The following is a 12,753-nucleotide window of genomic DNA, read 5'->3' as shown; positions in this document are numbered from 1 at the left end:
AACTTTGGTCCTCCGTGTGTTTTGTACTTCCAACTCCCAGAAGGCCAAACCAACTTAGCCAACAGTCACGAATTCTGGGAGCTGAAGTCCAAAACATCTGGAGGGTCAAAGTTTGGAAACCACTGGACTAAAGCATTCTCCAACCTAACCCAGGTTCTCTGAAGATGCTGGTGAAACGTCAGGGATAAACGCTTCTAGAACATGGCCACATGGTCCTAGAAACCCACAAAAAACTATGGATGCTGGCCGTGAAAGCCTTCAACTTCCCAACTAGCCCAGATGGTTCGGACCCCATCAGATCAAATGGGGGCTTGACCATTCCAGAAGTAGATCCCGGTTCCGTATGCTCCAAGCGATCAACTTTTGCACCTTTCATGCCAACACGAGATTTGAAGCTTAAGTCCAACCAAATTCCCAGCGTTATCCTCCTCATACTGACCTGTCCGTGATTGCGGACTGTGAGCCACTCATTGGAGCCCTTGGCAAGGAGACGACCTTTTAGCCAATCTGCATGGTACGAGTTATATTTCAAGGAGGTTAGCTGTCACATCCCCACACACACACACACAACACCAAGTTCGGGTTCCAGCTTTACTCCACCAAAGCGAGGTACAAATAGAGTCAGGATTGTTTGTGTTCTTTGTTCTGTTTTAAGAAGTTAATGACACTTGTTCTTCACAACTGTCCCCAAAAAATCCATATCAGAGGACAACCAGTTGGGGCCAAAATCCTACCAGACGAAAGGGAGAAGGCCTCCAGAGTCATGACCCAATCCTATGGAAACTTCGGAAGGGATGTACATCTCAGTTCAAGAGGCAGCTTGGCCAAGATGGGGACTCTCAGGTGTCCGCTCCCGAGTTATCTCCAGCCCTTGGGTCCGGTCATTTGAGCTCCAGAGCCCTTCTCAGGTCATTAGGGCACCCCAAGCCATTTAGAGGAGAAACAGGGCTACAATTCCCATCCATGGGAAGGAGAGGGAACTTGGGGAGGGGGCTGCTGGCCTCCCCATACCCTTACTACCCCATGGAAACCCAACGCCAGGCTTCTCCGGGGGTTAATCCTCCACCCTTCGGTGGCCTCTCCCAAAGGCCCCACGACTCCTCTTTGGTCTCCCTCTTTTCGACTGCAAGGAAAAACAACTCAGAAAAGCAGTCCCCCCCCCCCCCCAAAAAAAAAAACTTCCTACTGCTTCCTCTGCCTTTCAAACCTTACAGAACCTGATCCCTTTCTGCTGCCTTCGGAGATGGGAGGAAAACAAGGCTTTTCTCCTTCTATGGGATTGTCAAGGAAAGGATGCTTTCTTTTTGGGAAGGGTGGGCAGTTCTCTTTTTTCGACCTGCTCCTTCTCTTTCTAGGAGAAGTGAGCAAAACAGTAGTATAGTAGTAGTAAAAGGAGATTAAAGCTCTCCAGAATCCCACAGCTCACTCGCTTTCCCTCCCTCAGGACTGGATCCTTTCCCTCTTGAATTGTTTTTGGAGGCAAAGGGGAGTTTGGGGGGTTTCAAAGCAACGCAAAAGCAGCTTCCCCAAGGACTACAAAGCCCATCAGGCCAAAGAGAATGCAACAAAGCACAGCGGCCTTAACAGGTCCCTGATCAGAACAGGTTTCTTATCAACAAGGGGAAGAGGAACACTTCTTCTCAAGCCTCCCTCCTTCCTTTCTCCTTCAGGGAAGGCAGGGTCCCTCCTCTTGTCCTGTTTTCGAAGAAGAAAAGGGGAGGCTAGGAATGGGTGGGTTCAAAGCAAGGCAAAAGCAACTACAAAGCCCATCAGGCCAAAGAGAAAAACCACAAAGCACAGCAGACTTAACAGGTTTCTTCTCACAACAAAGCTTCTTCTCAAGCCTCCTTTATATCCTTTCCTTCCTTTATATCCCAACTCTCTCCCTCTTTATGGCAACTCTTAAGGCAGTTGGAATGGTCTCAAAGCAATGCCAAAAGACTACAAAGCCCATCAGGCTGAAGAGGGGGGGAAAGCATCAAAGCACACAGCAGCCTTAACTGGTTCCTTCTCAAACCTTTCTTTCTATCCTTTCCTTCTTTTATATCCTGACTTTCTCCCTCTTTTCTTTTCTCTTAGGGAGTTGGGAGGGTTTCAAAGCAATGCCAAAGCCAGAATGACTACAAAGCCCATCAGGCTGAAGAGGGAAAAGCAACAAAAACAGGTCCCTTCTCAAGCCTTCCTTTCTATCCCAATTTTCTCCCTCTTTTCTTCTTCTTATCACAAAGAGACCTTCTTAGGGAGGAGGAGGGGGGGTTCAAAGCAATGCCAAAGAAGCCTGAAGGACTACAAAGCCCATCAGGCTGAAGAAAAAATAGAAAGCACAACAGGTTCCTTCTTTTATATCCCAACTTTCTCCCTCTTTCCTTTCCTTCTTCTTACAAAGAGCCCTTCTCAGGGAGCTGGGAGGGCTTCAAAGCAATGCCAAAGAAGCCTGGGGGACTACAAAGCCCATCAGTCTGAAGAGGGAAAAAGGAGCAACAAAAGCAGCCTTTAAACAGGTTCCTCCTCAAAGCTTCCTTTATGGAAAGAGGAGAGAGGCAGCCTCTTCTTCTTCTCCTCCTCCTCCTCCTCCTTCTTCCTTCCTTTCCTCCCTCTTTTCCTCCTTCAGGGCGTCTTCCTTCCTTCCTTCCTTCCTTCTCTTCCTTTGCTTCTCCTTCTCCTTCCAGAGGATCCTGGCCTTGTTTCCCTTCCTTTGCGAAGCCTCTCTCTTCAGGAGCAGACTTTGCAGTGTCTTTAAACAAAGTTTTCGGCTGCTCCCAGGCTTCCCGCCGAGGCAGGGCCCCTTCTCCGTCCTCCTCCTCGCCTTCCAATCCGGCTCTGATTCGGTTTCGAACCGGTTTTCCCTTCCCCTCCTTGGAAAATCCTTCCACTTCTCCTCCTCCTCCTCCAGGCCAACGATCGCCTCTTCGGCTCCTTTCGGAAACGTTCGGCAATTTCCGGAAAAGCCGGATCTCGTTTTTTTGTTTCCCTCTTCTCCTTCTTCTTCGGCTTCTTTACCGACTTCAGGAATTCGCTCCTCCTCTCATGGCCACGCCCCCTCCCTCCTTTCTTCTCAGGATCCCTCCGCCCGGTGACGCCATCACGTCCTGACGTCGTCCCACGTTTCCTGTCGAAGCACAGCCGTCCCGACGTCGGAGACGCCTCCGCTGTAAGCGTTTGTAAAAAAAAAAAGAAGGGAGAAAAAAAGTCCCTTTAAAACTTTTAAAAATAGAAAGGAAAAAAGGAAATAATTTTGTGTTGTTGATGGTTGTTTGTGGAAAGGAGCTGAGAGACTGCAAGAGTAGTGCCTCCACTGTTAGGACAGGATATGGAGAAACAGAATGGTCCCCAATTTATTAATTTATTATTATTTTTAGTAGTACTAGTAGTACTAAATTATTATTATTATTATTATTATTATTATTAAATTATTAGTAGTAGCAGTATTAAATTAAAATTATTATCAATAATAATTTATTAGTAGTATTAGTATTAAATTTAAATATTATTATTAATTATTATTATTAAATTAAAATACTAACATGTTTTGTTTATTACATTAAATTATTATTATTAATTTATTATTATTAAATTAAAATAATAAATTATTATTATTATTAGTTATTACATTAAAATATTATTATTAAATTAAAATAATAAATTATTATTATTAATTTATTATTATTACAGTATTAATTTATCAGTAGTAGTGTTAGTATTAAATTAAATATTATTATTAATTATTATTAAACTAAAATAATAACATGTTATTATTTATTAAATTAAATTATTATTATCAAAATAAAATAATTTATTATTATTATTGATTTATTATTATTATTATTAAATTAAATATTATTATTGTTATTATCAAAATAAAATAATTTATTATTATTGATTTATTATTATTATTAAATTAAATATTATTATTGTTATTATTAAATTAAAATAATGTATTATTACTATTTATTTATTTTATATTATTATTATTATTATTATTATTATTAAATTAAAATAATTAACCATAAAGTTACACCAGAGGAGCTATAAATGCCTAGCAGAGTGTTCTCTCTGGGAATCTCTAAGTCCTCCAGTGCGACTCTATGGTCACAAGACAAAACACAACAGATGAGCCATATAACGTCTATGGGAGGGGGGAAATTAATCCATTGTGGGTTTTAGTCCGAACTTTAAAGCGTGCTGGGCTTAATCTGAATGTCTGATTCATGTCTACTCAGAAGTGAGCCTCACTGAGTTTAATGGACTCATTTCAGGGTACATTGTGTACATTGTATCACACTGTACAGATGCAGAATTGCAACCTAGGTGCCATCTACAAAATGTTGCCATCTACTGGACACTCTTCGTATTGCAACGTTTAGTGTTTTAATCAATACCTAATCCATGCCATTGTATTTCCAGTTTTAAAGTCTGCGAAAGCTGTACACTCGTCCCTCAACGTTCGCCGCTTTGACCTTTGCGGATTTGATTATAGGCGGATTTTATTAACATATTCTCTCTGGGAATATCTAGGTCCTCCAGCGTAACTCTATGGCCAACTTTAACCAAACATTGCACTGAAGGAACTATAGAGATTCCTAGAGAGAACACTCCGCTAGGCCTTTGTAGCTCCTCCATTGCAATTCTATGGTTGAATGCTTGGCAGATGTTGACCAGAGAGTCGCATTGGAGGACCTAGAGATTCCTAGAGAGAACCCTCCGCTAGGCCTTTGTAGCTCCTCCATTGCAATTCTATGGTTGAATGCTTGGCAGATGTTGACCAGAGAGTCGCATTGGAGGACCTAGAGATTCCTAGAGAGAACCCTCCGCTAGGCCTTTGTAGCTCCTCTAACGCAATTCTATGGTTCAATGCCTGGCAGATGTTGACCATAGAGTTGCACCGGACAACCTAGAGATTCCTAGAGAGAACCCTCCGCTAGGCCTTTGTAGCTCTTCCATCACAATTCTATGGTCAATACCTGCCAGATGTTGACCATAGAGTCACACTGAAGGACTTAGAAATTCCTAGAAAGGTGTTCTCACAGATAAAACACACAGTGCTTTTGTTATTTGCCAGATACTTCTTCTATCATTACAGAAGGTGGTGGAATTTATAGCAGCACAAGGCGTTTCCTATTGAGCTTTCCAACTCCTTACTGGAAGCATATCTGGTTGTTGTGTGTCTTCAAGTCCTTTCCGACTTATGATGACTCTAAGGCGAATCTTTTCTTGGCAAGCTTTGTTCAGAAGGGGTTTGCCTTTGTCTTCCTCAGCAGGAATTCGAAACCGGGTTTCCAGAGTCATAATCCAGTGCTAAAACCTCTATACCAGGCCAGCTCTCCTTGGTATGGAAACATTTCTAGAGCTTCGTAAATCAGGATCAATACCTCCCTCAGAGGTCTGGGCCACTTTCTTCACAGATATAAGTCGAATTTAAATGGGTCGACATCAGTAGACGAGTGGATTATAAAACTGAATGATCTGGCCATACTATGTAATTTGTCATTGTACCAAAATAAAAGGACAACTCAACAATAAATGGGAAGAAGTGTCAAAATTGTGGGAAAACAAGATAAGATGACGAAACATGAAAAGATGAAAAAGATTGAGTTTGTATAATTTCAGTTTAGAAAATTAGATAAAAGAAAGAAAGCATACAAGGGGAAGGCTTAAGAAACAATGGCCCGTTACAAACGGGCCTTTAAGTACGGACTCAGTCCGTACTAGGGTTAAAAAGGGGCGTCACTTCTGGAGGCCCCTATCCCTAGTACGGACTGAGTCTGTACAAAATGGCGGCGCCCCTTCCACATGGGGGCCGCCATGACGATGTCACGACCGCGCCGCCTCTATATGGGGTGGCGCGGACGTGACGTCGTCGCTCCGTGCCAGGGCGCTTAGTGCGCCCTTTTCGCGGAGCAGGAAGGAGCTCCGTTTCGGAGCTCCTTCCTGGTTTGCGGCGCTGGGCGCAGCCTTCACACGGCTGCGCCCAGCAACGCAAGGGAGAAAGGGGCCAAGCAGCCTCTTTCTCCTCCTCCCCACCGCCGCAGGGTGTCCTTGGGGCTTGAAGCCCCAAGGACACCCCTTTCCAGGCTGTGGGGAAGGGTCCTTTTGCTGCTTCCCCACAGCCCAGAAAGCCCGTTCTGACCGCTGAGGCCCCGATACGGCGGGGAAAGGCGCGCCTACAGGCCGCCCCAAAAGGGCGGTCTGTAACGCGCCAATGTAATATTACAAAAATAATATAAGTTGATATATAATACAGTAAGGAATGTATAGTACAATATGAATTCTGTAATGAAGGAATGCATTTGTCGATTTGTTCTTCTGTATTTTCATCTTTGTATTGAAGTAAATAAAAAAAGTTATGGGTCGAAATAATTCTCTCTATTTATATGGAAGGCTGTTCTGTTTTTCCTAAGGTTAAGAAAACTTTTTAAAATGTATGCCAAAATAACTGGCTCTGGAAACAGTTTAAACTTTAAAACATTGCATTTCAGATGCAAAGAGAATACATGAAAGAAGTGACTCCAATACGCTAAGCAGAATGGAACAAAACTCAATTTATTGACTTAAGGGAAGAGGAATGCTAGCGCTGAAAGTGCAACATCCCAAATCCTACCCTGATAAATGGATTGGTAGCTACTTATGTTAAAGGGACTACAAACTTGTTATTGAGTTTTCCTGCCTCTTTGTGGGTCCAACACCTCGAGGGGAAAGCATCTGGACAGACCAAAAAAGAAACTGTTCGGAACGGAAGCTAACCCATTTATTTCAGCTTGCCAGAAAATCTATTGGCAGCCCTCAGCTCTTCCATCTTCTAATGCAAGAATCTATCATTGTTAAGCCACTGTTGTCAAGCATGGGTTTCTCCTTATTAATCCACAGCAGTGAGCTGAACTGGGCATCTGCATAACGCACAGACACAAAGATATAATACAAGAACGAGTGACACACGGGAGACTGACAAAAGGACGAACTTCTCCAAGCTACCCATGAACTTGTGGAACTCACTGCCATAAGACCCAATGATGGGCACAGGTTTAGACAAATTTGTGAAGAGTGTGATATCAGCCACTCCTAGAGCTTGATATACTAAGGCTGTATCCACACTGGAGAAATAATCCAGTTTGGCACCACTATACAGTAACTGCCATGGCTCAATGCTATGGAATTCTGGACTCTATAGTTTGCTGCAGCACCAGAGCTCTGATGCCTCAACAAACTACAATCCCCAGAATTCCATAGCACTGAGCCAAGGCAGTTATAATGGTGCCAAACTGGATTATTTCTCCAGTGTGGATACAGCCTATTTCTTCAAACTATCACACTCAGAATCCCCCAGCAGCATTCCCCATGCTACCGGGGAATTCTGGAAGTTACAATCCAAACAGGTAGGTTTTCCTACCTCAGTTCAGTGGAATTTCCTATGTTCACAGACTGTGTGACAGATGGGGAGGGGGACAAAACAGGGCCTGGAAGAGTTAATTTTAGACTATAATTCCCAGAATCCCCTCCCACTAGCATGGTCAATGAGGATTCTGGGAGTTTCAGTCCAAAAAGAAGCTTTTCCAAGCTCTGGGACAAAAATATGATATACATATGAACTCCAAAGAATGCTAGAGTGGAGCCTGCTTAGTCAAGCTATTCTTTCCAAGTGTTGGGATTCTTGATGGTCTCATTCCTCAACACTTATAAAGGATCTTATCCAGTGTAAAATTATACATTGCCCTAAGATCTTTAGATATGCTGGGGTGCCGAAACGTTCTTGATCTGTCCCACTTCCCAAAACCTGAGTGTAATTTTGTCACCGTAGCTTTGAAAGACTGTTCTTTTGTACTGTAAATTGCCAATTTGCAGGACCTTAGCTCAAATTTCTCATTTTCCCCCCAGCTCACTGATAATGCCTTCAAGTCGTTTCCTACGGTGACTCTAAGAAAACCCTATAATGGGTTTTTCTTGGCAAGATTTGTTCGGAGGAGGTTTGCCATTGCCTTCCCCTGAGACTAAGAGGGTGTGAGTTGACCAGTGTCACCCAATGGGTTTCATGGCTGAGCTGGGAATCGAACCCTGTAGTCCAAAACTCAAACCACTATGCCATGCTGGCTTTCAACGCTAATAGAACAACAACAACAAAAGTGTGGCATTTTCAAGTGCTGAACTCCAGGCCATCATCATGAAGTTCCTGTTCTTGCAGAAGAAAACTCCAAAGGAAATCCATGAGTGTATGATGCCAACATCGAATGGCAAGTGCCCATCATACTCAACTGGGAAGAAGGGGTATGTCAACTTTCAGCATGGCATTTTTGAGACCAAAGCAGCAGCAAGGTCTGGGAAGCCTTCAACAGTGTCATCTCCTGAAACTCTTAGTATTCAAACAGTTAAGGAAACAAATAAATATTGGCTGGTGGAGCAAGTCAGTACTCACAAACAATATTCTTCGGCACACAGCCCGTTCTCTTGAGTTAATGCTCCCTCCACCTTCGCCTACAAAGAATATCCATCCCAGTCTAGACTGAAGAAGATCAAAGTAGCAAGAGTTAAGAAATGAAAGACGTCTGCTCAAAACTGTTTTGGCCTCTGAACTCCCATGTTCTTTGGAAAAAGCAGCTGTCTGTACTTACGCCTCACAGACACCCCTCGCCGCCACCATGCAGTAAAGAAACTAAAAGCTACATAAGCATGTTTAGAGCTTTCATGTTCAGATACTTTTCTTTTTAAAGCTCTCTCATCTTTGGATCCAAGGAAAAGACTTGCTGACAATGCTGGTATTTCTCTAGAGCCCCCAAACTTTCCAAAGATGCCATTTGTTCGTTGGCGTCGGTGTCACTGTTACAGGGGAGAAAGCCCTGACTTCTACAAAACATTAGGTTGTATGTAATTTTTTATTATTTTTTTTTAAAAGAAAATGTTTAGCATATAAAAGCATGCTCAGTGAGCAAGACTGATTTATTAAAAAAAGAAATTGTAAGTGCTGATGGGTTAAAACTTGTAAACGGAACAGCTACATTCTACATTCTACCAAGTATGCAAACCCCGGTGTCGGATATGGGGGCACACAACCAATGGTTTTTCTGTGTGCATGACCCATCCTTTGTGCAGGGCGATGTGCCCTAGTCAAACCTGGATGATGTGTATTTCTGGGATGCTCTGGTGCAGGAGATAGCTAGGGGATACAGAACAAAAAGAGGTTGTTGCCCCCCCCCCCAATAAGAATTCTGCCTCCCCATTTAATTGTCTTTCAGTCACCAAATGTATATCATTGCAATAATGTACAGCTTTGGTTGAGCTTTTAGAAATACAGTTGGCCCTCCACATTTGCAGCTTTGACTTTTGCAGATTTGATTATTTATGGTTATCATTAATATGCTCTTTCTAAAAATCTTTGGGGATGGAGGGGCCTAGTGGTTAAGATGCGAATTCTGACTACTGTAAGGTCAGAAGATTGGCAGTTTGAGGCGGAAATGCTGCATGATGGGGTGAGCTCCGTCCTGTTGCTAGTGCCAGTTTCTGCCAACCTAGCAATCTGAAAGCATACAAATGTAAATAGATAAATAGGTACCACTTTGGTGGGAAGGGAACAGCCTTCAGTGCAGTCATGCTGCCACATGACCACCATAGCAGTCCTTGGACATCGCTGGCTCTTTGGCTTAGTAACAGAGATGAGCATTACCCTTTACAGTCAGTTACAACTAGACATCCATGTCAAGGGCCTACCTTTACCTTTAGGAATCTCTAGGTCTTCCAGTGAAAATTCTGCCAGAGACTGACCATAGAGTTGTGCTGGAGAACCTAGCAGTTCCTACAGAAAACACGTCTTTTGAATGTCCTCCGGCATTACTTTAAGATCAACAGATGCTGACCATAGAGTTGCACTGGACGACCTAGAACAGGGGTAGGCAACCTGCGGCCCACGGGCCAGATGCGGCCTGGCAAGGCCTTCGGACCGGCCCCAGCCCGGTCCTGCCGCCGATTGCTGCCGGAGCCTTTGGCCTCTCGCATGAGGGCATGGGGGCCTTTGGCCTATCAGGAGGAGGCGGGCAAGGGGGGCAATTGTCTATAGAAGCCTCAGAAACATGCATTTATATTAACATTTTTTAAAAATCAGCAAATTTTTTCGTGTGTCCTCCATTTTTAAAAAAAGTGTCCTCCATTTGAAAACTTTGTCCTGGTTTATTTATTTATTTAATTTTTTAAAAAAATATTTAATTATTTATTTTTTGGCTTCGGCCCCCCAGTTGTCTGAGGGACAGCAACTCGGCCCCCGGCTCAAAAAGGTTGCCTACCCCTGACCTAGAAATTCCTAGAGTGGTGTTTTCTTAGGTAAAAAGAACAGTGTTCTTTTATTTGTGGTTTTTCCACATTCACAGATGTCCTTCGCCCCTAACCCCGGCAAATGTGGATGGACCACTTTATAGTTTAGGATATGTAGTTCTGCTTTTTAACCTTGGAGATTACCGCACTAGGGTAAAAGCGTTCCCCAATGTGTTCTCACGGGTGCGAGCCTGGAACGTGATGTGGGCCAGAACGCTAGTTTACCGCACAGCGGAACGCCGCCGTCGCCGCCGGGCATTCCAAATGTGTTCCAAATGTGTTCTCAATGTGTTCCAGGGAGGCCTATATTGTGTAATATAGTCTTAAGAAACAGGATTCCAGCCAGTGTATTTGCAAGTGTATGCATGCATATTCATAGCTTCTTATTTAGCAGATCTGGAGTACTGTACAATTGCTCTGCACCCAATTAGTGGACAATTACCTTTATATAAATCTGAAAGAGCACTTGCAACATCATGCACAATTCTGCCCATCCCACTTCCATCTAAAATGATAGATGTCTAAGCACTGAGAGAGGTGCAGCAAAATATTGGGGCTTCATAATTTGAGGGAGAAAGAAAGCTAGGCAGTTGGCTGCAGAAATGGCAGAAATGCATAAAAATGCTTTATCATGCGTATGGTGCAGAGAAAATAGATAATGATACATTTTTCTCCTCCTCTCATAATGTGAGAGCTCAGGCTGATCAATGAATTGGCTGACTACAAATTCAGGTCAAACACAACAGATTGATGTTACAATGCATTACTAGTTTGCAAGATTGGCTGCCATACAGTATGATGAAGAGTGGTTGGAGAAGTCATTTAATGCTGGCCGGGGGATTCTGGGAGTTGCAATTCAATCTCCCCTCCCCTTTCCAACCTCAGCTTGATGCCTGTAAAAGAGGAGTTGATAAAAGTCATAGAGGAGTTTATCAATTGGTCTTGGCTGTCTATCATTGTCTATTAGTCACAATCATTTCTTTTTATGCACCTGGAGGCAGAGAAAAGAAACTACTATCATTCTTACATACATAAAATCTTTTAATTTTTTTATAAAATATAATACAAAGCTGCAACACTCATCACTGGTGGAACATAAAATTATTACTGTACACAGTAATTCAAGATAGGTGTCGTAAATCAGTACCACAATGTCCTTTTGCACACTTGATCAACACCAACCAAACCCCCTTCAGTTACTGTCCATTCCTTTCAAAGGGAAGGGTTGTCTTGTTGTGGATTGTTCCACTGTAGATTGCAAGATGTGGCAGTAATAGGAAATCAATTATTTGAATGCTCCTCCATTTGATAAAGAAATATCTCCCTGCATGTAGAAATCTAGTATGTCAAGAAGGCATATTTACCTAGCCTCTCCCCCTAGCAGGCTAGTTTCCTAGGCACAAATGTGTGAATCTAAGCGTAAGCTCTACCGAATCCAGAGTGACATCTAAGTAGACCTGTACAGGATTGTATTTGAAGTGAGCAGTTACTTTTAAAAGCACAGCTGGTGCAACTCTAACAAACCTGGCTACTGCATTTTGGCTTGTTGTTGGGATCAAAATTGGAGGTGCAGCTAGTTTAGAGCAGTGCTATTCCAAGAGGATTTGGACTCATGCTGGTCCACAAGCTGTTGGCCACTGGTCCCTGGCATGTTCCCAGGAAAAAGGAACAGCTGAAGCGAACGCACAGATCTGGTGGCTGTGACTGGCACATGCCTTGGCAGTCTATCTGCCCTTTAAATGGCAGTGAATATCCTGATGGTTGCAAGTTTGATTTCTTATGCCTGTTTGCACCTGGAATGTGCTCATCAAGGGGCGGCTGCTGTTGCACACGTCACAGGGTGCAGCCGTCCTGCTATTCTGTCCGAAGCATCAGGGTGGCTCAAATGACCTTCCTTATCCAGCGGATTAGTCAATTATGCTGAGTTAAGCACTTGGCTCAGCTTTCTCCCTCACGCATACTGGCCTCCACCCTGCCTGTCTCTAATGTACCCAGATTCCCACTGACTGAGGCAGGGCCTTTCATCCATTCAAACTGAAATGTTGCATTTCAAGCAGGTTACATGCCCTGTCTTTGGCTGCATCTACACTGCAGAATTAATATGGTTTGGCACCACTTGAATTGCCATGGCTCAATGCTATGAAATTATGGGGTTTGTAGTTTTGTGAGATATTTAGCCTCTGAATTCCATAGAATAGAACCGTGACAATTAAAGCAGTATCAAACTGCATTAATTCCTCAGTCTGGCACCAGCCTTAGTGCCACTTATTTCGGATGGCCATGCAAACTGTTATTTTAAAAAAATGAGAATTGTTAAGAAATGAGAAACAGCTGTTGGAGCAATGGATCTCTTTGCTCCTTCACAAGGCTACACCTTTGGTTTGTTGTTTAGAGGTAAACCTGGTTGTTTACAACAGGCTGATTTGATAAAGTATGATTGTGCTTTCTTCCTAAAGGAGGACT

At 43.2% G+C, this 12,753-nt stretch overlaps 1 protein-coding gene across 2 annotated transcripts in view; it reads right to left on the bottom strand.

Moving 5' to 3' along the window:
- The window catches only part of ARHGEF12 (Rho guanine nucleotide exchange factor 12), an 83,046-nt gene extending 80,068 nt beyond the window's left edge, over positions 1-2,978 (bottom strand). For both annotated transcript variants that reach the window (XM_089537335.1, XM_089537336.1), the window contains exon 1: positions 440-2,978. In XM_089537335.1, coding sequence (XP_089393461.1) covers positions 440-471 — 32 coding nt within the window. In that variant the 5' untranslated portion in view covers positions 472-2,978. The remainder of the gene's footprint in view (positions 1-439) is intronic.
- Positions 2,979-12,753: the final 9,775 nt, after the last annotated feature.

This window comes from Sceloporus occidentalis, unplaced genomic scaffold, assembly GCF_023333645.1.
Source record: "Sceloporus occidentalis isolate IW3139 unplaced genomic scaffold, rSceOcc1.0.p SCAF_9, whole genome shotgun sequence".
Taxonomy (NCBI): domain Eukaryota; kingdom Metazoa; phylum Chordata; class Lepidosauria; order Squamata; family Phrynosomatidae; genus Sceloporus; species Sceloporus occidentalis.
The sequence above is the reverse complement of the archived record's forward strand: the minus strand, read 5'-3'. Positions and strand labels throughout refer to the sequence as shown.